Consider the following 27011-nt stretch of genomic DNA (forward strand, 5'->3'; position numbering starts at 1 on the left):
CCGCTGCAGAGGTTTAAACACAAGCCGCCTTGGGTGGCCACAGGGACCCAAGTCACCCAGTCCCGAAGTCGGAAGCCCCCCAGGGAATGGCTGGGCCCAGTGGAGGTGAAGCCCCAGGTAGTGACTCCAGGGCGGGGGGGGGGCTCTGAAGGTGGAGATGGGGGGTGCAGGGGCGGGGAGCACACAGCCGGCCCGGGGCGCCCCGCGGCAGGCAGGAGGGTGGGCCACGTGTCCGGGAGGCGGGAGGGGGGGCACCTCGAGGTCCCAAGGGTCTCGGGGCGGCGCGGGTCTCAGCGGCCGGAGCCCCCTAGACGGGCGGGCGCAGGGCCAGGGATTCCCGGCGCCGCCGACGGAGCGGCCCCGACCACCCCGGGCGCCCGCGCTCGGGGTCACAGCCCGCGGACCCCCACCCCCGTCCCCGCCCCCGCCCGGAGCGCAGCGCGGCTGCAGCCCGGTCCCGGGGGCGGGGCTCCGCGAGGCCCCGCCCCGCCCGCCTGGCCCCGCCCACGCCGCCTGGCCCCGCCCACGCCCCGCCCCGCGGGCCCGGCCGCGCTGAGGTCACCGGGAGCCGAGCGCCTGCGCCGAGCGGGGCCGAGCGGAGCCGAGCGGAGCCCAGGGAGCGGCGCGCACGCGGACGCCCGGCCGGCCCGGCATGGAGGCGGAGTGCCGGGTGCTCTCCATCCAGAGCCACGTCGTCCGCGGCTACGTGGGCAACCGGGCGGCCACGTTCCCGCTGCAGGTACGCGCCGCCCCGGCCCGGCTTACGTAACCGGCCGGGGGTCCCCGTGACCTTGGCGGGGCCGCGGCGGGGGCGGGGGCGGGGGCGGCGGGGCCGGGCGTGCCCCCCCCCCCCCCCCCCGGGAGCTGTGGCGCACTCGCTGCCCGTGCGGGCCCGGGGCTCCCCGGGGTTCCCGGGGCTCCCGGGGGCGGTGCCCTCCCCCGACCCCGCCCCGGGCCTGCCCCGGCCCTGCCCCGGCCCTGCCCCGGCCCTGCCCCGGGGGCGCCGGCGGAGGGCGGGGAGGCAGGTGTTTGCAGCGCGCACCTGCGGGGGGCGGGGGGCGGGGGGCGGGGGGCAGGTGCGCTCCCGCAGCCCGGGCGGGCCCCGCCTTGCCGAGGACTCTCCGGGGAGGTGGTCGCCGGGTGGGGGGGGGGCGGACGAGGCCTCCCTGCGGGTGTCCAGTGGGGCCCCGACCCTCTGGCTTTGGAAGCTGCTCGTCGCTCGCGTCGCAGCCTGTACTCAATGGCGGGCTTCCCTCCGCCTCTCCCGCCTGCCCTTGATGGGTCCCACGGGCCAGGCACCCAGGCTTCCTCTTGCAGCCCCAAGGTTGTGGCTGGGCGGCCCTTGGAGGGGCAGGAGGAGGCCTGGATGCGGTGGAGTTTCGTGCCAGGCCAGAGGCAACACCAGGGTGATGGGCACCTCCTTGCCTTGTCCGCCGGCAGGGGTGCTGGGTGCTCGGGACAAGGTCGGCTCCCCTGGACCGCCCACCGTGGCCTGTTGTCCCTGAGCTGCTCTCCCTGCTAGAAGCAGGTGATGCGCGCCCCTAGCTTCTTGGGGGTAGGGATTGCGTGGGCAGGGTCACTGGGTGGTGCTGTGCTTGGGGAGAAGGGTGCAGGGTCTCTAAGGCAGGGGCCCTGGAGAACAGCCCCAGGAGGGTGGGGGCAGCCCTCGCCCCTCTTGGCCAGGGAACCTCGGGAGCTGCCCTTGGTAGAGGTGTGCAGGCACCTGCTGGCTTCCCTGCGTCCGGTGCCCAGTCCCTCCTCCCTGTCCTCTGCGCACACTCCCTTCTCGCCCCCTGCACCAGGCAGATGTCCCCCTCCTCGGCTGGCCTGGGTCCCCCAGTGATGCCCCTCGTTCCTTCCGGGCACGTGCTCTCGGCTTCCACACCAGTTACCCTGGGGAGGGGCTCCTCCGGGCGGCCCACCTGGGGAAGAGTCCTGCTAAGGTCGGAGCTGCGGTTCTTACCTGTGCCCAGCATCCTCGCCTGCGTGCTGGGGCTGTGGGACCTAGGCTGGGGGGCAGGTGGTGTATGGTCATGTCATCTGCCACCTGTCATAGGGGGCGGACGGGCATCTCAGCACTTCCTCCCGGGGTTGTGGGGCCCAGGAGGAGCGTGGCAGGGTGTCTCTGAAAGCAGGGGCCATTTGTTCGGTTCGTGAACCTGAGGGGGCCATCTTCCACACGGAGCTCAGTTGCTTCACCTGTAAAATGGGCACGATGGCTGCTCCTAGGGAGATGGGGTATGTGGACATCTCTTGGAGGTGCCAGCTGCTGAACGAGGTGTGCCAGCAGTGCCCAGGGTGCCGTGCTCACCTCTCACCGCACAGGAGGACCAGACGGCTGGGAGGGCTGGGTGGCACATAGGTGTGTCTGGAGCATCTCATTGTGGCTGGGACCCCTGCCCCGAGGGGATGTGAGTTGGGTCTTCAGTTGCTTCCCCGCGTGTGTGTTTTGCCCTCATTACCTCCCCATCCTCCTAATTACCCAAACAGGATACAGTGTTAGGGGATGGAGCTGGCTGGCGAGGGGAGAAACCAGGGGTGCTGGTCCTCTAAACAAGCTGGACCCCAGACGCAGCAGTGTCGCCGTGTTGGGCGGCTGTGACAAAGCACCACAGACCGAGCAGCTCATACTCGCCGAGTTTATTCTCTCAGTTTTGGAGGCTGGAAGCCCAAGAAGAAGGTGCCAGCACGGCTGCGTCCCCCCGAGACGGCTCCGTGTGCCCTGGGGAGGCGTCTTCACCTGCTTCTTCTGTGCGTGACTGTGTCCCCATCTGGGGGCCAGGGTCTCCACAAAGGAATTTGGGGAACACAGTTCAGCCCCTAACAGGAATCATTTCCAGAAATTTCTTCAGCTCACTGGACACAGTGCTTCCTTGAGCAGAGTCCAGATTTCTTATCAGTCCACAAACACTCGTTTTGGCCCCCGGTTGCTTAGCTCTGGGAGGATCAAACAGCTCCGCAGGGTGCCCTGCAGGGTGCACCACAGTCCGGGCTGGCATTTTGCCCCCGGCCCCCACCACCTGCATACCACTGGAGCAGACGGGGAGAGGGTGGGGATGGCCCACCCACTGGCCGTGGACCAGCCTGAGCACAGGCTGGGCTGGGCCGGATGGAGCAGGAGCAGGCTGGGGCCTCGCACTTGCAGATTCCAGCAGGGGCTCCGAGGGGAAGCGTCATGTGTCATGGGGGGGTTGGTCCTTCTCAAGTGGGCTGGCACCTACTGTATGGCTGGGCTAGGGCGCACTGGGGCACACAACTGGGCACGGGAAGGGAACACAGGAGGGCAGCCCGAGGGGGGACTGGCCCGCTGTCCCTTGTCTTGGGGTCTGGCTCTGGGACCGGCCGTGGCCTGCCGAGCCTTCCCAAGCCTCATGTGCAAAGTGAGACGGGTCCTCGGGGCAGTTGGGGCGCTGGCTCCCGTCAGGGGTATCGCACACAGGCCGGAGACTGGCTGCGGGGCAGTGGCGGTGCCGGGTCCCCACCACACACGCCTGCAGGCTCAGGCCGGCAGCCCGTGGACGGCGCCCTCCCTGCGCGGAGAAAAATGTGCAAAAGAGAAAGGACCAGAACCTTGACCCTGCCTCTGGATTGGCTTCCAGGCCCGAGTCCAAAGTATATTTTCATGAGCAGAGATGGGAGGGAGAGCCCCCGGCAGGGTGATCCCACGTGCGTGGCCCCCGCGGTCCTGGGGGAACTGGCGGTGAATCGGAGGCGCCTCCCTGGACGGGCCTGGCCTCCCCGTGGCTCTGGCCTCCCTTTCCGGGGGCAGGAAAGGGCAGGGAAGGACGAGGTGGGGTGAGCTCAGGTGCAGCCGGCCGCCTGCTGCCTCCCGCCAGACACTGGTGTCGAAGTTGGAAACCTAGACTCCTCCGGGGCGGGGTACGGTCCCTGCGAGCCCTGCGGTGCACGTCTGCACAATGGCTCAGCGGCACCTCCTTGCGGGGGGCGAGATCCCAGGATCTCCCAGGCCCCCCCCCCCACCTGCTTCTGTGCTGTTTCTGTGAAGGCTCAGCAGGCCCTGGAGGCCCCGGGTGGTGTGAGGGTCCTGGGGCCGCCACGCTCCTACATTGCAGATGGGACGCGGGGGTTAAAACCACAGATTGTTGCGCCGCGCTGGGGCCTGGAAGTGAAGTCGGGGTGTTGGCGGGGCCGCTCGCCCTCCAAGGGCTCCAGGGGAGGAAGACAATGTGACCTCTGTGTGGGGGAGGGGGCTCACTGGGGAGTCCCAGTGGAGGGGCGCAGCCTCTAAGGGTCACCTCCAGGAGCCCTGAGGATCTGACTTGGGCCTTCGCTCAAAACTCATTGAAACCCCACGTCACCGCCAGGACGGGAAGACAAGACCCCGGGAGTCCTGGGAGCTCGTGCAGGGCCTGCCGCAGAAGCCAGCCTCGCCCTGACTGCGGCCCCAGGACGTCTCTGGTGGCCGGTGGACACCTGGCTTTTGGACGGGGGCCTGTTGCCCACGCACCACGGCCCAGGCCTCCCTCAGGACGGGCTGGCAGCAGCGGGCAGTGGGGAGAGGCCCCTACCTGGCCAGTGACGTTGGCTCCATCAGCCGGGCAGAGGGATGGCAGGGCCACCGCCGCTGTGGACCCGCGCCAGGCCACACAGCTGCAGGGACCTGGGCACAGCAGGGTCTCCCAGAGACGCGGGACTATGGGATGGGGGGACATCCTCTATTTCCAGCCTTTCACCTTCCAGAGCCTCCGGAGCCTCAGGCAGCCTTCCTCAGCGGAAGATCTTTACATCTTTCCCTGAGCCCCCCAGGGTAGACGAGGCCTTCTGCAGCAGAAGTGTGTTTGGAAAATACCAGAAGCACGTCACCCGGCCCTTTAAAAGACACGGTTTTTGCCTTAACGGTTTTCCTGGTGATGCGTGTTGGCAAACAGCACGAGGGCCGCGTCCAAAAGTGCACATCCCTCCTGCCCCATGTGGTCATTCACATCCTTGGGGGTGGCGTGTTGGGTTTGGAACGCATCTTCTGGAACGTTCCCTCGTGCTCCGGGCCATGTAGCTCTCTGCTTGCTTCACTCCCTGCCCCTTGTGATGATTCCCGGTTCCCTGGCCTCTGGAAGTCCCCGGTCGGATCCGGAATGTTCCAGTCCTGTGACGTAGGTGTTATTTTTGCTGTGTCTCCAAGAAGGCCCAGAGTTGCTCAGTTTCTTCATTTCCTAACTCTTTATTGGATCGGGACGGAGGTTTCTGTTCTCCTTGCTCGTCGTGGGGAAAGCAAGAGCTCAGCCAGCCCCCTTTTCTGATCTTTTCTCAGTGTGTCCGCGCGCGAGTGTGTGAGGAGCACGTGGGCGTGTGTGTTGTGTGTGTCGCCCTGCTCCCGGTGGTGCCGACTCCTCGGTGAGCGCTCCTCTCTGGGGCCCGGGGTGGCACCCTGCCTTGTGGCCTTGGTCATCCCCAGTGCGCGCCTGCCTGCATGGGGCCCGTTCTCCCAGGGTGCCCTGGAAGCGTGACACCAAGGAACGGAACAAATGACGGAGTTTCTGGAGGAGAAGGGAAGCCGGCGGGGGGCCCCGGGACATGTGACAGCATCCTGCCCTTGGCCGAGAGGGTGGCACCTCTTCTCCCTGCCACCCAGAGCGGCCGACCTGCTCTCCGTCCATACCCGGGTGCCGCTAGTGGGGGCCCTGAGTGGGGTGGGGGGCCGCGGTCCTGGCATTGAGCGCTCTGTGAGCCCGGAGGTCAGGGCGCGGGACCACGGGGAGCACACACGGGGCACACACGGCCGTGGGCCTGAAGGCGAGCCGCAGGCCGCCGCGGGATGCGGGGCTGTTTGCAGTACAGGTTCCCGTTGGGGGTCTGAGGACAGCAGACGTGGGTAGCGCGGGGTAGTCACAGGGGCAGGCAGGACACCGGGCACTCAGTCCCGAGGCTGGTCAGGATCCCAGCAGTCATGTGACACCCCGGTGGCCCCTCTTTCTTAATTCTGATTTCCTGTGGGAGCAGCTAAAGGTCTTGCAAAACAAGCCGCGGTGAGGATTCTTGAGAACCCTGGCCCCTCTCCCCCAGAGGAACCAGGGTGGTCTGGGCAGGAGGTGGGAGCTGTGCTGGAATATTCTAGAGCTTCCTCTTTCCTGCTGTTCTGAGTGCTCTGCGTCCCCGCGAGGGCGGATCGCCCGCCGAGCTGCTGAGTTAATGACCGTGTCGTGCGTGGCTGTCAGCAGAGTGGGCTGATGATGCGGCAGGAGGGGATCGGGCCGCGGAGAACATGCGTCAGCCGCCCAGGGCCCCCCCACGCGTAGCCGCCCTCGGGAAGGGCCTCGGGTCTGCCTGGGGCAGAAACGGCAGCCGTGGGGGCAGGCCCCAGAGCTGGTGTGCGAGCCGGCGTCCCGGCTGTTCTCACCAGGGGCTGGTGGCTGGACAGAGTGTTTGCGAGCCCCCTCCCCCGATGAGTCGCTGCAGGTGTCACCCCCCCCCCCCCCCCCGCGCCCCGAGAGCATGCCTAGAGGCATGGGAAGCAGGAGCGATTTCCAAGCTGCCTGTCCAGTCTTGTCTTGGCAGGACACGGAGTGCTTCCCATGCCCCGTGCGCACGTCTGCACCCCATCCTCTAGCAGGTGGAGGGGCCGCTTTCGCGGGCAGGGTGCCCACCACGGGACCGTGCCAGAAACGCCTCCGGTTTGGGCCGCCGTGAACCTCAGTGGTTCTCTCAAGCCTGAGACCCTCACGTCCTCAGCGTGGCTGTGCTTCGTGGTCACGGGGCTGCCAGGTCTTCCTGGCAGCTGTGCGGAGGGGCAGGGGCTGGTGGGGGACGGGGGGGCTGGGCTGGTGGGGGACGGGGTGCAAGGGTGGGGGGATGGGAGCAGGGGCTGGCGGGGGACGGGGTGGGGGGACGGGGTCAGGGACTGGCGGGGACCAGGGGACGGGCTGACAGGGGACGGGGTGAGGCAGGGGCTGGTGGGGGACAGGGGGGCCTGCTTTGCTGCGGGGCTTCCTGGACAAGGTTGCAGGTCTTTTCTGAAAGGGGAGTGGGTTTGCTCGTGGAGCCCAGGCTGGGGCCTTGGCCATGCCAGCCTTCGTCCAGAGGCGCACAAGACAGTGGACGCACCCTAGGGGCTCAGGTTGGCAGGCGGGGAGCCCCAGAACACTAAAACACCCCAAAGGGCAACCCAGGTGGTGCAGCGGTTTAGCGCCGCCTTCAGCCCAGGGCGTGATCCTGGAGACCCAGGATCGAGTCCCACGTCGGGCTCCCTGCATGGAGCCTGCTTCTCCCTCTGCCTGTGTCTCTGCTTCTCTCTTTCTCTTTCTGAGTCTATCATGAATAAATAAATAAAATCTTAAAAATAAATAAATAAATAAGTAAAACACCCCAAATCCAGGGGCTGCGGCAGAGGCTGAGAAGGAAGGTGAGGTTTTGAACAAGGTCGTGGGGGCTGAGAGGAAGGTTGTCTACATTCAGATTCGCTCACAGAGGCGCGAGGTTTCAGAGCTCTTGGAGGGCAGAAGGTGGGCAGCAGCTCTGTGGCCACCGTGTGGAGTTCGTGGAGCCCTGGGGCACGCAGCCCAGGGGGCCCGGGCCTCCTCCTGGGGCCAGGGCAGGCACCGGTACGTTGCGGGGGTGAGGAGAAGAGGGCCCCAGGGTTGAGTGAGGACCGACCTGCTGGGCTGCAGAGGAGCCCGGGCGCTGCGGGCCCCAGACTGGGGCTCTGTGGGGTGGGGCTCAGTGCTGGGAGGGGGGGCTGGGCTCGTGGGGGTGGGCAGCCAGCGTGGGCGGAGGTGGTGCTCCCTCTCCTGCCACAAGGCTCTTCTTCCTCTCGCCTTCCTCAGCCCAGCAGCATTTCTTCCTCTTTTTTTTTCTTAAAGTATCTGGCGACTGATCATGTGCTGCGCTGGTCGATGTGACCAAGGGGTGGGGGTGGGGGAGGCCGAGTCCTGCGTGTGTGCCCGTTTCCGTGGTGACTACGCTCTGCGCCGTGGGTGGAAGAGGTGGGCGCGGTGGCCTCTGGTGTGGGATTCGGCCGTAGGCCCCTCGCTCGGATCCTCTCTCGGAGCCGCTCTTGGTGAAATGCAGGGAAGTGTGGGGGCGGGAGGCTAGGGGAGTTGTTCTGTGTTGTTCTGTGTTTTCATCTTACTTCGCTAAGTTTCTAGTAGCAGCTCTCCGTGAGACGGGCTGGCACGACCGCCGGCGGGGCAGGTGCCCCGGGCCGCACACCGCTCTCCCTGCCTCCGCGCCCGCACCCGCACCCCTGCTTCTGCAGCCCCTGGACTGAGGGTGGACTCCCCCCTCCGCCCGGGCAGTGTCCCTGGTGCCCAGACCGTGGTCAGGGAAGGTGACCCCTCCACGGTGGTGCCCACGCTCACAGGGGTTGCATGGGGTGAGCAGGCCCCTCGGGTGAGCGCTCCAAGGCTCCCCGCAGGCCCCGGGGACTCCCACCCCCCAGGGTGCATGGCCCGGGACTGTCCCCCGCCCCATGCAGGGCAGCTTGTCCATCCGTGGGGTCCAGAGTGCTCGGGGCCCTGTTCCCAAGGACCGAGACTCCTGAGGCCTCTGCAGGGATGGGAACTGGGGTGCATGTGCCTGGGGAGAACCCAGGTGCCTGCGGGGTGCGTACAGGACACCGCACCAGCCACCGGACACACAGCCTGTCGCTGGTCCCCCGGGGGACAGGAGGATGAGGGGCGGGCAGCAGGGTCCACTCCCCCGAGGGTTTGCTGGGCGCTAACCAGTTGCCAGGGTCCCCGCTCCCCAGAAACTCTGGGTCACCCCTCGCTTTTACGGCAGGCCTAGGTCGGTACCCGTGAGTGCCAGCCGCGGGACCCCGGAGCCAATCCTTGGTCTGGAGGAAATCCCGTTCCTGGAAAAGCCAAGTGAGCCGCGAGGGCTTCAGGAAAGCTCAGGGGTGGGTGCAGGGGGGTGGGGGGTGCAGCCCACTGGACGGGGCAGGACCGAGCCCCTGGCGCCTGCACGCTGGGCCTGCGCAGTGGGGCGCCCGCGGTGGTGCATGCCCTGCACGCGGCCGTGCACTGAGTAATTAGCCCGGGGGTGTGGGGGGGGGGTGGCCTCCGCTGCTGTCGTTCAGAAGCGAGAAATGGGGATCATTTCCAGATCAGCTCGTCAGCTTCAAAGGATTAGTTATCTACACATCCAGGGGTGGCGGGGCCGGCTGTTGGCCGGGTTTCCGGGATTCGTGTCGTGGTTTCTTCGGACTTGATTAGGATCCCAGGGGATCTGAAGCAGCGCAGGCCGAGTCTGGGGACGCGGGGCTGGCTCAGGCGGGCGGATTTGCGAAGGGCCATTTCCAACCGTTGAGTTTAGTAAGACGGGCGATTTTTGTTTTATTTCTCTAAGTGCTGATAATCCCCGCTTAAATATTTTGGAGAGGGTTGTTAGGTAGGATCGCAAGTGTGTAGCTCAGGGAACCTCACAGAGGGCGAGCTCGCCTGTGGGACCCTCCCACCCCGGCCCTGCACCCCCCGGGCAGCCCAGTGTGAGCAGCGCCCAGCGCCCGGCAGCCCCTCCTGACCGCCGGGGTCGTGCTGCGTGTGTCTGAGCGTTGGGGAGCCCTGGGGTGGTGGGTGGTGTTGGGGTGAGTCAGGGAAGAGGCTGGGTGGTCCCTGGTGTGTGGGCGCGTGAGGACAAGGACGCCCAGGCCGGGCCACCCGCTCTCCCCGCGTCTCCCACCCGCCCACCAGTCCTTGTCCTTCTGTCTGTCCCCCATCCCGCTGTCTCCCTCCCCAGCACATTCCTCAGACCCCCGCCCACCCCCTCTTGGGACCTGAGGATTTAACGTCCCTGTGCCTGGGTATCTGTGCGTCCTCCCTAAAGTTTGTCGCAGTCTCCCCGCCGCTGGGTCCCCTGTCCTGTCCGCAGCCATAAAAGGCTCCTTGTTCCTTCCCATTTTCCTGAGGTTGGGGAGGGAGAGAGTCCAAAGGTTAGTGGGCCATGTGGAGCCCGACAGCGCTTGGTTTACGGGGTGGAGGTGCTGAGGCCCTGGTTGCCCTCGTCCCACTGGGGTCGCATCCGCTCCTCCATCAGCAGCGGGGCTCATGGGGCTCCGGCTTCCCACCCCCCGCGGGGCCACGGTCCTGGCGCTGGTGTGGGTGCCTCCTGGGGGCCCACCGCGTGTGTGTGGCCTGTGTGGTTGGGGTGTGGGCGGCCTCAGCTGTCGCCGAGGACGGAGCCCCAGCAGGAATAGGGGGGACGCCACGCCCGCTGGGGTGGGCTGAGGGCCAGGGCTGGGGGCTGGGGCGGGGCGCCGGTGGGACTCACACAGGACAGGCTTGGGGGGTCATGAGCATGGGCTCTGTGCCTGTGTGTCCTAAAGAATAGGCTCGTGTCCTCCTGGAGCCCTGATCGTCACAGAGCGCAGCGGTGGCCCACCTGCCACCCGCTGCAGTTGTCACCCGCCAGGCTGACGCCAGGGGAGATGGGGGTGACATAGCCGGGAGCGCCGAGGACAGGGGACAAGGGGCCCCTTCCAGGCTGACAGGCGGCCCCTCCGAGGTCTCACCCAGGCGGGTGCTGGCAGGTGGTGTGGGCCCAGCGCCAACCCCAGAGGGAGCCGTGTGCGGGGACTGGGGGGGTCAAGGGGGGCTGTGCTCTAGGGAAGGGGGACACGAGGGTCTGAGAGGCCATGTGTGTGGCCTGAAGCAGACAGATGGGGAGGGACGCAGCGAGTGCCCCGAGAGCTCTCAAGGGGACCATGTAGCAGGGCCAGGGTCCTGGGTCGGCCTGCAGTGATGCCAACTGGGGCCAGCCCGGAAGGTCAGGGGGACGAGGCCAGTGGGCCTGGCAGGGTCCCAGGGTCAGCATGGGACACAGGGGCTTAGGGCCGGGCCGGGAGGGTCCTGATGCCCACCGAGACCTCTGACGGCCCAGGGTCGTGGGGAGGGCCCCACGGAGAACAGGGCTCGTCCCCCGGAGGGCTCTGCAGTGTCCCGTATGTCACGTTGCCTGAGTGACTCTGTACCTACCTGTTAAACGTGGAGCAACGGGAAAGATGAGCTAAAGGAAAGACTGGCCTGGGATTTGCCATTCTGCGGGCACACCGCTGTCCACATGGGCTTGTGGGGACGTCTGGCCATCGTGGACGCGGCCTTTCTTCCCCTTCACTGGAAAAGGAGCTCTTAATTTTTTTTTTCCCTCCGTCCCCGCCAAAGAGTTCCTACTTCTTATAAACTTCATTTCTAAGTCCGCGGCCCCGGCTCCTGTGCGCAGGCACCTGTCCCTGTGCTGTGAACAGGGACGACCCCAGGCTGGCCGGGGCTGACGCCGCAGCGGGGGCGCGAGAGCCAGGCTCCCGGGGACGGGGCGGCCGGCTGTGCCACCGGCGGGGAGCCCTGGGCCTTGCCCCCCAGAAGGGCGGTGGCCTCGCACCCACACTCCCGGAACAAAGACGGCCTCAGTCCTCTCTCCGCGTCTGAACAGATGGGCGCCTCGCTGTCTTGCACTTTCAAATATTTTCACTTGGCAGGACTTGCAGCGTGAAATCGGGGCGTTGCCGCGGGTGGGGCCGTGGCTCTGAGGCTCGGAGCTGGCTGCTCCCCGTCGGACCTTGCGAGCACAGCCCCTCAGAGGCCACACGCGGCACCGATGCGCGGACGTGACCCCGAGTCGGGGAGGGAGAGCCGCCCCCCCCCCCAGGTCCTGGCTCTCTTTCACCCGCTCCTTCTCTGTCTTACAGGTTCTGGGATTTGAGATCGACGCGCTGAACTCTGTCCAGTTTTCCAACCACACAGGTAAGGCCTCGGCGGGGAGCTGGGCGTGGGCCCTGCAGAGGCCGCCCGGCATGTGAGGGGCGGCCTGACCTCGGGTGTGGACGGCGCATCTGGATCTCGGCCCGGCTGCTTGGCCGAGTGACCCCGGGGCAGGCTGGCGAGCGTCCCGGCTCCGCAGTCTCCTCTGCCGCAGGGACGGGCTCTGGCCCCTGCAGTAGGGCCGTGCCCTCTTCCGAGGGAGCCCCGATCCCGCAGGATCCTGATTCCCTGTGTCAAAACCCAGCACCTCGGGAACTCACGCGGTGCCTCTGTCTCCGCGCAGGGGACCCGGGGACTTCTGTGCCCACAGGCTTTGAAACAGAATTGCTAAGTCAAGGGCACGTGAGGGACGCTGCCCCGGAAGGGCCTCGGGGTGTCCGGACACGCTTCCCGAGCCCGCTACCCTCGCCGCCCGACCCCGGGCCTCGGGAGGCGCCCTGCCCTGGGACCCCACGCTGCCGTAGAGCCTGGGGGCGAGGCCCCTCCCTTCCTGGAAACGTCCCCACATCACCTCTTCTGAGATGACTGCACGCAGACGGAACCCAGGAGCACAGAGCGTCCCGGAGCCGGCCTGGCAGGGCGCCCGCAGGGGTGCGGTGGGTGCTGGGCTCAGCCCACGCGCTTGGGAGAGGTAGCCCGCGATCCTCTTGGTGCGGCTTTTCTTGGAAGGGCCAGGGTATCGTGAGTCATGGATGGAGGGGCAGAGTGACACTGGGGGTTCAGAAGAAAAGCCTCCAGTTCTCAGCGAAAGCCTGTCCCTGCCGTGGCTGTGACATTTGGAGAAGCCCCAGGAAGCTTAAGTGGATTCAGTGAACTCACCTGAATCATCCCGCGTGTTCTGTTACGTGTCTTAACCACCTTCCTGTTTGTTTAAATGAGTCCGACTGGCTCGGCCACCGAGCGTTGGAACCGTGTTGGCTGCTGAGTGTCCCGTTGTGTCGTAACCAGCGTGAGGCCCGTGGAGCAGTGACCCGGCTCAGCAGCTCCTGCTGCCCAGGGCGCGGGTTCCGGGATGAGTGGAGGGGGCTTCTGGGGGCTTCAGTGGCAGCTGGCTGCCTCCTGGGCTCCCACAGAACCTCCGCAGGTGCTGGCCTGGCCGTCCCGAGGGGTCCAAGCCCCAAGGGCGCCTCTGGCCTGCCCAGGAGGGGTGGGTGGAGGCCAGGTCCCGAGGCCTTCCTGGGGGGGGGGGGGTGTCATTAGGGCCAGAACGCGGCGGTGAGGCCGGGGGCTGACTTCCAGGGTAGCCAGCTAGTGTGGTTCCTGGCGGGGCCCCCACCCAGCCTCCAGATGCCGCGGGTGCCTGCCTGGTGAGGGGAGCACCCCACCCGTGGGCTCGGCGGGGCTGTCTGTGCAGCCTGACCACGAGTCTCCTGGGCTCAGTCCTGGGCTTTGGGCTCAGAAGAGCTTAGGGTGTTTGTTTTGTTTTGTTTTTTGTTTTTTTTTTTAAAAGAGAGAGACAAAAAGTATGTGTAGAGTTGGGAGGCAGAGGGAGAAGACAGAGAATCTTTTTTTTTTCTAAGATTTTATTTATTTATTTGAGCGAGAGCACGAATAGGGGGAGGGGCAGAGGGAGAAGCAGACGCCTCGCTGAGCGGGGATCCCAGTGCAGGACTCCATCCCATGACCTGAGCCAAAGGCGGATGCTTCACTGACTGACCCCCCCCATGTGCCCCCATTCTTACCCTTTTATTCTATTCATATTTTTAAAGGTATTTTATTTCTATATTTGAGAGTGAGTGGGAGGGAGAGAGAGTCCTTAAGCAGACCCCCAGCTGAGCACAGAGCCCGACGTGGGGCTTGATCCCATGACCCCAAGATTGTGACCTGAGCCAAAACCAAAAGTCGGGATCCCTGGGTGGCGCAGCGGTTTGGCGCCTGCCTTTGGCTCAGGGCGTGATCCTGGAGACCCGGGATCGAATCCCACGTCGGGCTCCCGGTGCGTGGAGCCTGCTTCTCCCTCTGCCTGTGTCTCTGCCTCTCTCTCTCTCTGTGACTATCATTAATAAAAAAATAAAAATAAAAAATAAAAAAAAAAACAATCCTTTAAAAAAAAAAAAAACAGAAGTCGATGCTTAACCAACTGAGCCACCCGGGTGCCCCGTTACCTCTTTTATAAAAGAGCCGGAAGCAGGAAGCACTCACCGCGGGTCCCTATCAAGGCCTGCGTGTCTGGGGACAATGACGTGGCTCCCGCCGCCTGGCCGAGGCCTCACTGTTGGCCGTTTCCCCCACGTGGTCCTGCTGCGTACTCAGCCCTCGGCTCACAGCACGCGTGACGGGCCAGGACGTTCCAGCCACGCGCCGTCTGTGCCCTGCTCAACGGGGCCACGTGGATCGAGTGTGGGGCCCCCTTGAGCAACGCCCGATCGCTGCAGGGGCTTCTGAACGCGGCCGCCCACATCACTGGTTTCCTGGGGCTGTGACCATGGGGCACGTCCGGCAGCTCTGTCCCCACGGACGCGGTCCCGCTAGCAGTAATCCACCTCTTTAGCGTCAGGAAGCCCTTCTTTTTTTAACAACATCTCTGCGATGGCGTTTATGTGCCTCGGGGCTGTTGCACCTGGTGGAGTGTGTAGTTCGGTGGCTGCGGGTTCACTCCCAGAGCGCACGTGTTCACCGCTCCCGTGGAAGCCGTACCACGTGACTCCCTGCGCCTCACCGTCGCCGTCCTCCTGGCCCCTGGCCCCACATCTGCTCTGTCCCCGTGGACTTGCCTATTCTGGAGGTTGCACAGAAGCAGAATCACAATAGGTGACCTTAAGTGACGGCTGCCACTGATCCCGGCGTTTCCTTGCTCGTCCGTGTTGTAGCCAGTGCGCCTGTCCTGTTCACGGCCAAGTAATGCTCCACCGCAGTATGGACGGACCACATTTTGCTCCGTGTCTGCTTGGTGATGGACACGGGTTTATGAATTGTGGCTGTTCGGCACGCTGCTGCTGGGGGCGCCTGGGTCTCCTCCTTGATATCTCAGCGTCGTGAGATCAAGCCCCCACGTCGGGTCTGCTTGCGACTCTCTCTGCCCCCCACGTAAATAAATATTTTTTTAGATTTTTTTTTTATTTTATTTATTTATTCATGAGAGACACACAGAGAGAGGCAGAGGGAGAAGCAGGCTCCACGCAGGGAGCCCGATGTGGGACTCGATTCCGGGTCTCCAGGATCAGGCCCTGGGCTGAAGGCAGTGCTAAACCGCTGAGCCACCCGGGCTGCCCTTAGATTGCTACTGGAGGTGGCCAGGATCTTATTCCAATGTAATTCTTTTTTTTTTTTTTTTTTAAGATTTATTTATTTATTCATAAGAGACACACAGAGAGAGGCAGACAGAGGCAGAGGAAGAAGCAGGCTCCCTGCAGGGAGCCCAGTGCGGAACTCGATCCCAGATCCTGGGATCATGACCTGAGCCAAAGGCAGATGTTCAACCGCTGAGCCACCCCGGCATCCCAATAAATAAATTTTTAAAAAGAAATGAATGTGGCTGCTGTGAGCATCGTTCTGCGCCCATTTCTGGGGCCGAGTTAGTTTTGTCCAGGTCCGTGTCCCCAGCTGCCCGCTTGCCGGGCCAGACGGTAACTGGTGTGTGATCGCGTGGACACCTGCCAGGCTGCTCTCCGCGGCGGCGGCACCACTCTTCAGCCCTGCCAGCAAGGTCAGAGGGCTCCCGCTCTCCGCCTCCTCATCGGGACTTGTCCTTTGACTTGTCTCCATCTTCTTCATCGTAGCCAGCCCGGTGGTGTGAACAGGATGTGTTAAAAAACGAAACTCAGCCGAGTAAATTTGCAGATCTAATTGGTTTCGTTCAATGATTCATGAATCAGGCGGTGTCCCATCTGGCAAGTGGAGGGGAGCACCAGTGAGCTGAGTGAAAGAGAGGTTTTTAAAAATTTATTTTAGAGAATGAGAGAGGGCAACGGGGGGCGGGGGGCGGGGTCCAGAGAGGGAGAGAGAATCCCAAGCAGACTCCTCGCTGAGCGCAGAGCCCGATGCGGGGCTCAGTCTCACGACCCTGAGATCATGACCTGAGCCGAAACCAAGAGTCAGATGCTCAACCGACTGCGCCCCCCCAGGCGCCCCTGAAGGAAAGGTTCTTAAAGGCGGAGAGAGAGCGTTAAAAAGACAAAGGAAGAAAGGAACCGAGTAGCAAGGGATGCCTGGCTTGGGCAAGGTCGCCCCTCTGAGGGGAGCAGGAGAGTCTACGGGTCAGTTTCCCAGGATTGACCTGGAAAGTCCATGTTGTCGGGTTAAGGGGTTCCCCTCCAGGGGTGACACTGCAGTTAGGTTCAGGAGTAGGTCTTGGTTTACTCACTCGGGGCCTTCACGCAAGTGACACCATTTGGGGCCTGTTTCTTTTCCGCAGAGCTTGTTGTGGCTCAGAAACAACTGTGGGGATCCCCGGGGGGCTCAGCCGTTTAGCGCTGCCTTCAGCCCAGGGTGTGACCCTGGAGACCCAGGATCGACTCCCACGTCGGGTTCCCTGCACGGAGCCTGCTTCTCCCTCTGCCTGTGGCTCTGCCTCTCTCTGTGTCTCTCATGAATAAATAAATAAAATCTTTAAAAAAAGAAAAGAAACAACTGTAGGTTGCGGCGGGTGAGCCTCCGTCCGGGTGAGCAGGTCTCCCAGAGCAGGGCTGGCCGACTGTCCCCGTGGGGGGCCAGGCAAATAACTGAGGCTGGGCACCTGTTGTGCGCCTGTAGTGTGGAAGCAGCCCGACACCCTCTGTAAGGACGGGGACCCGCGAAGATCCCATAAAACCTGCACCTTGTGGATGAACGCTGAAAATGGACTTTCTTCTAATTCTCACAAGTCATGAAGTGTCACCCTCCTTTTTTCCCCCCATTCTCGGCTCCAAGGGCAAAAGCATGCAGCAGGCTGGGCTTGGCTCACGGGGCCTGGTGGGTTGGCCCCTCCTCTGGGTCTGCGTTTCTCAGATTTGCTGTGGATAATATCCCGCCGGGGCCTCACTAATAAAGCTGTGCTGGGCTCACCCCCAGAGACCCACTCACCTGGCCGGGCCCGGGCCTGAGAGAGAATCCGCACGTCAGACGAGCCCCCGGGCTGCTGGTGCTGCCAGTCTGAGCGGCCCCGCTGGGGAGGAAGGGTGATGAGCCCGAGGTCAGAGCAGCATTCCTAGGGGTTACAGATGGCCGCAGGGTGCCGGGGGTCCCCAGGACCACCCCCGGGTTTAGCAGTTTGCCGGGGGACCCCCCAGGACTCAGCACAGAGTGAAGTCCACCCAGGGCAAGGCCCATGGGGAGAAGTCAGGCACCAGGCCTGCACTCCCAAGCCAAACAACCACGTTCTCATGGGTGGGACGGGGGTGGCCACCTTAGCCTGTGCGGCCAGGGGTCCTCTGCACAGCAGCAGCGTCCCCTAGGAGTCCTTTTGGCTCCTCATGTGCCCGTGTGCCTGGTCACACTTGGCCCTTGCTCAGATCTTGACCCGAGAGTGACTCTGGTCGCAGCTCGGTCTTGGGGGGCTGCAGGGCAGGATGTGACGAGCCCCGCCTGCCGGGGTGCCCGGGTAATGGTGGCTGAGCCGCTGGAGCGGGATGGGGAAACATGCGCAGCACAGGCTGCAGAGCAAGTGGCCGTGACGTGGGAGGCGGGCCGGGCACCCCCACACGCCCCCTGGATTCAGGGAGAACGCACGCAGCCACGTGGTGTCATGTGTGTCAGTGTGACAGGTTCCACGGCCGTCCACAGGCAGCGTGGAGAGCTGACCGTCCCTGCGGCCCTGGATTGACTCCACACGGAGCGGGCCGTGGAGGGGAACCCTGGGGTCAGCAGTGAGCACCCCGGCGGTGTAAGAGCCAGGGGTGCATGCTGGGGCCGTGAGGCTGGTGCTGTCGGGGACCCTCCGAAGGCGTTGCATCGCCCATGGGGAAAGGACTGTCCCCTGGCATCACTGAGGGCGAGTGAGCAACTGTCGGGGCCACAGAAGGCCAACGGGTAAGGCCATGCCCTGCCCACGTGCCCTGGGTGTCCCGGCCCTGAGCGTTCCCCTCTCCCCACAGGCTACGCTCACTGGAAGGGTCAGGTGCTGAACTCGGATGAACTCCACGAGCTCTACGAGGGCCTCAAGCTGAACAACGTGAATAAATATGACTACGTGCTCACGGGTAAGAGTCCAGGGATGCTGGGTGCTGGTGCCAGGGGCCTCGCACTAGCGGGGTGTGGGCTCGTCCCTGGTCCCGGCGTCCTTCAACGAGGGATGGCCCCTGCCGCCGAGTAGCATGACCTTGGGGGTCCTGGATGCATGGTGCTCACTCAGATGGGCCGTGCTGTGTCACCGTAGTTCTGGAGGCGTGTTGGGGGGACAGGGGTGTTGGGAAGGGGCTGGGGGTGAAGACACCCAAGTGAGGTGACGTACTGCACCTGGTGCATTTAATCATTAGGTTTGTGTAAAAATATCTATTTGTGGGGCCCCCGGGTGGCTCAGCAGTGGAGCGCCTGCCTTCGGCTCAGGGCGTGACCCCGGGGTCCCAGGATCGAGTCCCACGTCAGGCTCCCTGCATGGAGCCTGCTTCTCCCTCTGCCTGGGTCTCTGCCTCTCTTTCTGTGTATCTCATGAGTAAATAAATAAAATCTTTAAAAAAATACATTTACTTATAGTTACATACACAGGAGTGAGTACACTTGTTATTGACGATGGAAAAGACAGAAGGAGGACGCTTCCCCGTACACTGTCACCCGTGGCCTTTTCCCTTCTTTTAAAACTTGACGTTCCTCTTGGGAAATGCCCAGTGTCCCTGCAGTGACTACAGAGGCTGGGGACGCTTTGTCTTAACCCCGGCTGCGGGATTGGAGAGCTGCCCGCCGCGCTCTGGTGCGTGGGGTTTTGATGGCGCACTTCCCCCGGGCCGTGGGCCGCTGATGCGAGCCTTCTGGCTTCTGGGGGGCCCGGATTTCCGTCCCAAAGGTTACACGAGAGACAAGTCCTTCCTGGCCTCCGTGGTCGACATCGTGCGGGAGCTGAAGCAGCAGAACAGCAAGCTCGTGTATGGTAGGTGCTGGGCCGTCACCCCTGGGGTGGGTGGACCTGGGGCCCTCGAGTGGGTGGCTCGGCGCTCCCCCCTCACAGTCCACCTCTCCCGGCCCCGAAGCATCGAGTGTGCTGGGCGCGCAGGGGCGTGTGCCCTCAGGGCTCTGGGAAGGGCTCGGGACGTCTTCACGGCGGCCCTGGCGTCTGCGTGGGGCACTTGAGAGAAGCGGGTCGGGTACATGCAGTAATCCGCGTCCGCGAGTGAGGCCTGGGGCGGCCAGGCCCTGCGGTTGGGGCGTGTGGGCCACCCTTGGCCCTAGAGAGGGCGGCGGCGGGTCTGGATGTCCCGAGTGGGGCCCAGCTGTCCCGGGCGAGGCCGAGGCCCCACTGAGGTGCGTGCCAGGCCCGTCTGTCCCTAATCCCAGGCGGCAACCCCAGCCCCTAGGGTGTCCCCAGCCAGAGGCCTGTGCAGGTAAACGACACGGGAGACTCGGGTTACTCTTTCCCCTCTGGGACTCAGGCGTGTGCATTCCGGGCCCTTCGGGGTCCTACCACGTGTGTGACGCTTCCTCCGCCCGGGGGGAGCTCCAGCGGCCTGACGGGGCCGTTGGGAGCGGGAGCCGGGCTTGCGACCCGCGCAGGACCAGTGCGGTCTTGTCGCTTCAGCCCTGCAGGCTGGGCCTTCCCAGCCGTCCCCGCCGGCCCCCGCCCTCCGTCCCCGTCCCCACCCTCAGTGGGGGCGCCCGCATGGCCGGTGGCTTTGCCCACACTGCGGCCCGCGGCCCGAGGGGAACGTGCTTGTATGGGGCAGGCGACACTGAGGCCACAGCAGGTCCTGCCGCCAGGACGAGCGCACGGGGTGCTGGCCTGTGTCACTGTCCCGGGACAGGTGCAAACGACGGTCAGATAGAAATCCGAGCCCTCGGTCGTCTAGGACGACAGCCGCCGGGCATCAGGCGGAGGCGGGAGGCCGTGCTTTCCCGGGCAGTTCGCAGCCGGAGGTTGGGCAGGGCCGCCCTCCCGCGGGCGCGGCGTGTGCTGGTAGCTGTGCTTTGTGTCTCCGCAGTGTGCGACCCGGTGATGGGCGACAAGTGGAATGGCGAAGGCTCCATGGTTAGTGACTCCACGCAGGACGCTGCGCACGCCGCGTGTCAGCCGTGCCGGGGAGCAGGGCTTGGCCGGCGAGGCTTCCGTGGAGGGCCGGACCCCCCGACCCCGCCGGGACCCCACGTCCCGCTGCATCAGAGTAGTGCCGGAGTGCGGCCAGCTCAGGCCCTGGAGCAGCGTGCGGCTCTTGACCTCGGGGTCATGCGCTCCAGCCCCACGTTGGGCACAGAGATTACTTAAAAAAAAAAAAATTTTTTTCAGAAAAAAAGTAGCCACGCTCCGCAAATGAACAGACGTGGCTGTTGCCTAATAGAATTTCACATGTAGACACTGAAATAGGAGTTTTCTATGGTTTCTGGGTGTCCCACAGGGCCGCGGCTGCTGTTCGGTTGGCTCTGCCCCAAGCACGTGAGGCGATCCCGGCGGGGCGGACAGCGGGGATGCCAGCCCGCGGGGAAGGCAGAAACGTGCGCCCTCCAAGCCGGACTGGGGCGCTGGCGGGGTCAGCCCCGGTCTCGGGCCCGCAGCCTGGGCCACACGGCTCCCGTGGCCTCCCGCGTGCGCCTCAGCCCGCGCCCCTTGTCGCCCTCAGTACGTTCCGGAGGACCTCCTTCCCGTCTACAAGGAGAAGGTCGTGCCCGTGGCGGACATCATAACCCCCAACCAGTTTGAGGCTGAGTAAGTGACTTGAACCCAGTTGGGCTTTTAGAGGCCTGCCGGTCAGGCGGGGCCGTGGGGGTTCCTTCTCGGGAGGCCCCGCCTCAGGTGGGGGCAGGAACTCGGCACCGGGGGGCCCCGGCCCCCATGCACGGTGATCGTGCATCTTCCTAGACGGCAAGAGCTGGGGGACACGCGGGAGGCACGCTGAGGCAGGGGCGTGGGGCGCAGGCCCTGGGTGGAGCTCCCGACACCACGTCCCAAATCCTCGCATGAGGTTAAAGGGAGCCAGTCGGGCCCTCGCGGCCGCGAGTTTCGGAGGGCCTTTCTGGGGGCGGGGGCCCCGTCTGATGAAGAGCCGGTGCCAGGGCTGGGGAGTGGCACTGAGCGTCCAGGCGGGTTGTCTGCGCCCTGGGGTGTGGATCTGGGGCTCCCTGACCCGGCCCGTCCGTCCTGGGGGACCCCGAGCCCTCGGAGAGCGATGTTAACCATTTGTAGTCTGTGTTTCCAGTGTCCATGGACGTTGGTCACTCTCACTGACCACGACACAGGGCCCCGTGCTCCTTGCCGTCGTTACGTTTTACTCTCCACTGGTCTTTACGCACGTCACGGTGGCCACCGGGTCTGTGATGGCCACAGACGCGGGGTTCCTGCGGGGATGGGAGGAGGTCACGGGTGCCACCGCGGCTTTGGGGGCGTTTCCAGCGGGATGCTGGAAGGAAGAAGGAAGGAGAAGGAAGGTCTCACCTGTGCTCGCCTGTCTTCCAGGTTACTGAGTGGCAGGAAGATCCACAGTGAAGAAGAAGCGTTAGTGGTAAGACCCCCCGAGGCCTGGCATGGGACACGTGGCCCCGCGCACGGCAGGGAGGTCACAGCCACACGCCCTGGGGGTGGGAGCTCCCACGTCCTGGCTCCCAGCCGCCAGGGCCTGAGGACGTCTCGTGAGCCCCCGTGGGCACCGCGTCGGGCGCCTGCAGCCCTCGTGCTCATCTGGGTGCAGGTTCACCTGCTGCCTGATCAGGGGAGCCGGGGGGCGTCCTGGGGTGGCCGTGGCAGTGCCACAGAGCAGGGGGCCAGGGACAGCACTGATTCTCTGGTCCTGGGGCCAGGAGCCCAAGATCAGGGCGTCGGGGGGACCGTTCTCCATCTACACCTGTAGGGAGGAACCCGTCCCTCACTGTCTCCCGGCCTCTGGGGTCCTAGGTTTGTAGACCCATCACCAGGCTCGGCCTCTGCCTGCCAGGGGCGTCCCCTGTGCCTTTGTGTCCTCGTCTCTTACTAAGGACGCCGGACAGCTGGGATCCAGGCCCCGGCCAGTGACCTTGTCTTAACTTGCATGTGCACGTATGTGGGGTGTCGTGCGTGTCAGGGCACACGTGTGCAGGTGTCTGCATGCGTGCGTGAGGGGCTGACTACAGCGAGTTGGTGTGCATCTTTGGGGGCTGGCTGGGTGCACCCGGGACCCTCAGGAACGGCTGATGGGGGAACCGGTGCACCCGGGACCCTCAGGGACAGCTGACGGGGGGGACTGGTGCACCCGGGACCCTCAGGGACGGCTGACGGGGGGGACTGGTGCACCCGGGACCCTCAGGGACGGCTGACGGGGGGGACTGGTGCACCCGGGACCCTCAGGGATGGCTGACGGGGGGGACTGGTGCACCCAGGACTCTTAGGGACAGCTGACGGGGGAACTGGCTGGCATCGAGGCAGGTGAGGTTTCTTTTTTGAGGTTCTTTTCGCCTTTCTGCTGAGGAGCTTGTTGCTGGTCGGTCGTTTAGCCTTCTATGGGGTTCCTGGGCCGTGTGTCCAAGTGGCAGACACCAGGGCCCTCGCTCCATCCGTGGCTGGGCCTCAGAGGGGTGCCCTCTCTTCATCGCCCAGGAAACAGATCCGAGTAGCAGGTCCCATCACGGCCATAGCAGGCCTGAGGGGCTGTGGAGCCTCTGTTTCCCCAGCGTGCAGAGGGCTCGCTGTGCAAGGTTACAGAGGCGTCTTCCCCTCCACTCGGAGCTGGCCCAGCACCCTGGGGCCTGCGAGTCAGGTGACCCTCCCCACCCCGTGACGCACCCACAGGCTCTGAGAATTAGAGGAAGGTCCTGTGTGGTGCCCGGCACAGGGTGGCGCTGGGTGGGTGGCATGCCCCACGTGTGTGACCACCCGCAGCCCGTGCTGGGCTCCGGAGCAGACGTGCCCGCCAGCATGATCACAAGCCCTGGTCTGAGGCCTTTGCTCATGGACAGGTCCTCTTCCAACTGCGAAGGAAAAGCCACTTAGAGAGCAGTCACTGCCGTGTGACCCTCTGGCCTGTTTCCTCCCCGGCTCGTAGGCCCTGGGCTGAGCCTCGTGGCGCAGCCACACGGGGTGACTCGGGGGAGCCTTCTGGGCCAGGGGACCTGGCTTGGGATCACACTGGCCCCAGGACCAGAAAGCCAGATGCACCCACTTCAGGGTCAGCATGGGAGCCCTTCCCGGGGCCCAGAGTGACCCCCAGCAGGGCAGGCGACCTGAGTGGCTTCCCGGGTGCTGCCCCCACGGAGGACCGTGAAGCCACCTCCTCCTGGAGACGAGCCCCCTTCCCTGAACCGAGCACGCCCATCTGGCTGAGCACCCCGTTTACCCAGGCATGTGTTCTGGGAGGGCAGGAAGCCTGCACCCCCACCCCCACCCCCACCCCACCCCACCCCACCCCCAGCGTGTCGCCGGGCACACAGCAGGAGAGCTTCGCTGAATGAATAAATGGGCACATGAGTGGCTTCCCTGAGCGGCTGCCCCGGGGGAGCCACGGCTTGATGGGCTGAGTGGTTTTGCTGCCCTGGAGCCAGATGAGCCGGGTCGGGCCGTCCAGGGCCGCTTGCCCCCCACCCCGCCCCGCAGTGTGAGTACAGCAGGGTGCAGGGTCCGCAGGTGCACGGCTTCGGGCTTCAGGCACAGGGACTCGGCCTGGTGGCTCTAACCTGACGAGCGGCACTCAGCACGCACAGACTGGGTGCTCGTGTCCTCCGCCTCCGGTCTCCACCCCACGAAGCCCAACCCCCGTTACAGGGCGTTTGTGGTGCAAGTGCCGGTCGTGCCTGGCTGCTTGGGGCTCTGGGGGCCCTGGCACAGGTGGCCGAGCCGTGGCTGACGTGCTCCCCGTGCTCCGGCAGGTGATGGACGTGCTGCACGCCATGGGACCCGACACGGTGGTCATCACCAGCTCCGACCTGCCCTCCTCGAGGGGCAGTGACTACCTGATCGCATTGGGGAGCCAGAGAACTCGTGAGTCCCGCAGGCCTGGGCTCCCCCTGCCTCTGCTGCCCGTCCCTTGAGGCCTCGGGCTTTGGGTTCAATATGAAAAGAAGAAATCCCTGCCCCACTCAGGTGGTCAGCATCCTGAACGCCTGCTCCCCCTGAACGATCACATTGGAACAGAATCCAGAGGTTCCTGTGAGTCGGGGTGCAGAGGAGCTCCCCACGCTCGCCGAGCCGCTCTCACGGCCAGCGTCCATCTCACGGGCTCCGGGGCACGTGGACGGCCTGGCTGAGCCCAGGACCCGAGAAACCGGGTGTCCACACCCCCCCCCCCCACGGAGCAGGAGGGCCCGTGGGGCCTCGTGCGCCCCTTGTTAATCGTGTAAATACCGCCCAGGTTGGCATTTTCGGTCCGAACGACACACGAGGCCGGGGTCACGCCCACCGCCGCAGGGGGCGCGCAGCCTGGTCAGCACTCGGGGGCCGGGGGCGCCATCCGCGTCCCGTCACACACCCTGGTGTGTGCCGCTGCACCGTGCTCCCCGCCCCTGGCCACCCCGCTAGGGCTTGCGTCCCCGTTCTTCCTGGGGACAGCGTGTCTGTCCCGTGAGCCCCTGGTGGGCAACACTGGCCCTCCCCGCCACCCCCGGGCAGGGAGGAGTGGGGAGGGGGACAGGCGGTCATCTACTGAGCCCGGGTCTCAGGGGCCATCGGCCGTGCTGTCCTCCAGGGAACCCCGATGGCTCTGTGGTGACGGAACGCATCCGCATGGAGATGCACAAGGTGGACGCGGTCTTCGTGGGCACCGGGGACCTCTTCGCCGCCATGCTCCTGGCATGGACACACAAACACCCCAACAACCTCAAGGTCAGCAGGACGAGCCCCCTCCACCCCTGCCCCCATCGGGCTCGGGGACAGTCTGGGGGCCGCAGAGGCTTAGACGGGAGGACTGGGTGCGCCGTGCTGGGGTCGGCCGTGTCGAGGCCCACCGTGACCACCGTGTCGAGGCCCATGGCGTGCAGCACGTCCAGACGAGGTCGGGGGCGTTAGCCGAGCCCCGGGAGGGGCCATCGCGGCCTCAGTGAGTCTGTAGCCGGGAGCATCTCCCTGGAGAGCAGCCCAGTAGACGTTGGCCCTAAGGTGTCATCACCCCAGTGACTCGATAGACTCAGAAGCTGGAGCCCCGGGGGCGTGAGGGACAGGGCTCCGAAGTCACACTTGCAGAGAGGCTCATGCTGGGCGCTGTGTGTCCATCTGCCTCCCTCCCCCTGCCCCTTGTGTGTAAATGTCCACACATGTAGTGTGTAGACGTCTTGCGTGGACACTGCCGGGTGAGGGGGCAGTTGCTACTGATCCGGGGTGTCGGGGTTCCCTGTGTGCCTCTGGTGGAGCACAGCAGCCACCGCCGCGTCCCCTGGCCGCCTCCTGTACCGCCAGGCTGTCCCGGCCACTGGCCCTCTGGGTACCGTGGTGGGGAGGAGGCCGGCAGCCCCGGGCAGGCGTGAGGGGCGGTTAGGAGACAGCAGCCACCTCCACCTGGGCTGTGTCTGTCAGGGAAGGAGGACCTCACAGGGGGGCTCTGGAAGCTGGTCCCCCTAAAGCCACCGTGAGGGCCCCGTCCCCCCGGGGGCAGGCACATGCCCTCCCTGTCACTCAGTGCCCTTGTGAAAGGCAGGCTTGCCCAGGCCCGGCCCCTCCTGCCTGCGAGGCTCAGGGACGGGCCGCGGGTGACCACACACCTGCTGCCTTGGTTGGCGGCCCCGGGCGTGTCATCTGGTACCGGGCACCTTGGCCGCTGGTGCCCTGCGGGGGGCCTGCTGCTGGGCCGCTCAAGGCCACATTGGGCTCCCGCAGGGCCCTGCATCACGGAGCTGGGTGGGAAGGGTTCCGCGCGCTGCCCCAGCTCCCGTTGAGCCCCGAGTCTTTAACTGTGAGACGCCAGCAAGGGTGACCTTGCCCAACTTCAGGGTAGGAGAGAGCTCTTTTCCGTGTAGACGCTTCATTCCAGAAACACTTCCTAAGCACCGACTCCTTACCAGACACCACGGCCTGGCCCTTCCTTCCCCGGAGTACGGGGCCAGAGGGGGCCCGTTAACTGCCGTACGCAGGCATCGGCCCGATGCCCCGGGACCTTTGTGGCGAGCCGTCCCGGGGGCGGGGGGGCACGTGCTGGTAGAGCCAGGCCCCTGGCGCCTCAGGGTGGACGCCGCGCTCGCAGATGCCGGAAACCCCATCCAGGCTGCGGGCGTCACAGCCGTGTGTATCCCCCCGCAGGTGGCCTGTGAGAAGACTGTGTCTGCTATGCATCACGTTCTGCAGCGGACCATCAAGTGTGCCAAAGGTACCTGCCACCAGGCCCGGGCACGCGAGGCGGCTGGCACTGAGTGCGGGGAGGGGGCGGGGGAGATGGCGCCTGCCCCCCTGTAGTGCTGGCAGCAGGTCCCCGAGGCTCCCGCCGCCTCCACTGGCCCTGGTGTCGGGGCGGGGACTCCAGAGGTGATACGGGCGACCGAGGCTGGTGGGCGGAGGGGGCCGGGGGGCGGACACTCGGGGTCTCCGCTGCTCCATCCCCGTCACTGACGCTTTGTCCTGCAGCCCAGGCAGCAGGAGGGCTGAAGCCCAGGCCGGCGCAGCTGGAGCTCAGGATAGTCCAGAGCAAAAAGGACATCGAGAACCCGGAGATCGTGGTCCAGGCCACGGTGCTGTGAGGCCCGGGCGCCGCCCCCACCGCCCGGCGTGTGCTGTCGCCCTCGTCGTCCTGTGAACACGTAGCGTCTGCCTTAGAGCTGTGAATGAAACTTGGTCTTTTTTGCTTTCATGAGTGTCCAGCAGCCACTGGTCTTAATTGTGAAAATGTGCTGGTCGTGCTTCCCAAAAGTAACAAAAACAATCACAGAAATCTGTAACTCGGGGGCCGCGGCTCCCCGGCAGCTCTCCTGGCTCGGGGCGTCTGGTCCCGAGCGGGCTAGGGCTGGGGAAGCCCGGGGTCTGCGTCCCCCAGGAACCGTTGAGGTTTAACCACTTGCGTCTGGAAGAATTATGCCAAATCTCTGTGTTGTCGCTCTGACCCGACCCTCTTTGCTCCCGCTTCAGACGCCCTGTTAGTCACTGCGCTGTTGGGTAGGTTGCCGGGGATCGTTTCACCGCGGGGACAGGTCCGTACCAGCTGGCCGGCGCCGTGGGCACTGTGCGGTCATGCTGGGGGCACCTTTCCAGGACCCCGAAAATGCAGGCCGGTCTGCAGGCCTCACCCCCCTCAGTGGGACCTTCCCATAAGTCATGAGTGTCCGTGCCAGGGACCCGCCGGCTGGCGTGACGGAGACGAGGGC

General features: G+C 65.0%; 1 protein-coding gene across 1 annotated transcript; it reads left to right on the forward strand.

The window, feature by feature from the left end:
- The first annotated feature begins 571 nt into the window (after positions 1–571).
- Positions 572–26733, forward strand: PDXK (pyridoxal kinase). Its single transcript, XM_072807134.1, has 11 exons — positions 572–739; positions 11636–11690; positions 17720–17824; positions 18625–18708; positions 19754–19800; positions 20387–20472; positions 21220–21265; positions 23598–23709; positions 24413–24549; positions 25957–26023; positions 26278–26733. Exons 1-11 carry the CDS (start codon positions 653–655, stop codon positions 26388–26390), a joined length of 939 nt encoding a protein of 312 aa, XP_072663235.1. The 5' UTR covers positions 572–652; the 3' UTR covers positions 26391–26733.
- The last annotated feature ends 278 nt before the right edge of the window (positions 26734–27011 follow it).

This window comes from Canis lupus, chromosome 30, assembly GCF_048164855.1.
Source record: "Canis lupus baileyi chromosome 30, mCanLup2.hap1, whole genome shotgun sequence".
Taxonomy (NCBI): Eukaryota; Metazoa; Chordata; class Mammalia; order Carnivora; family Canidae; genus Canis; species Canis lupus.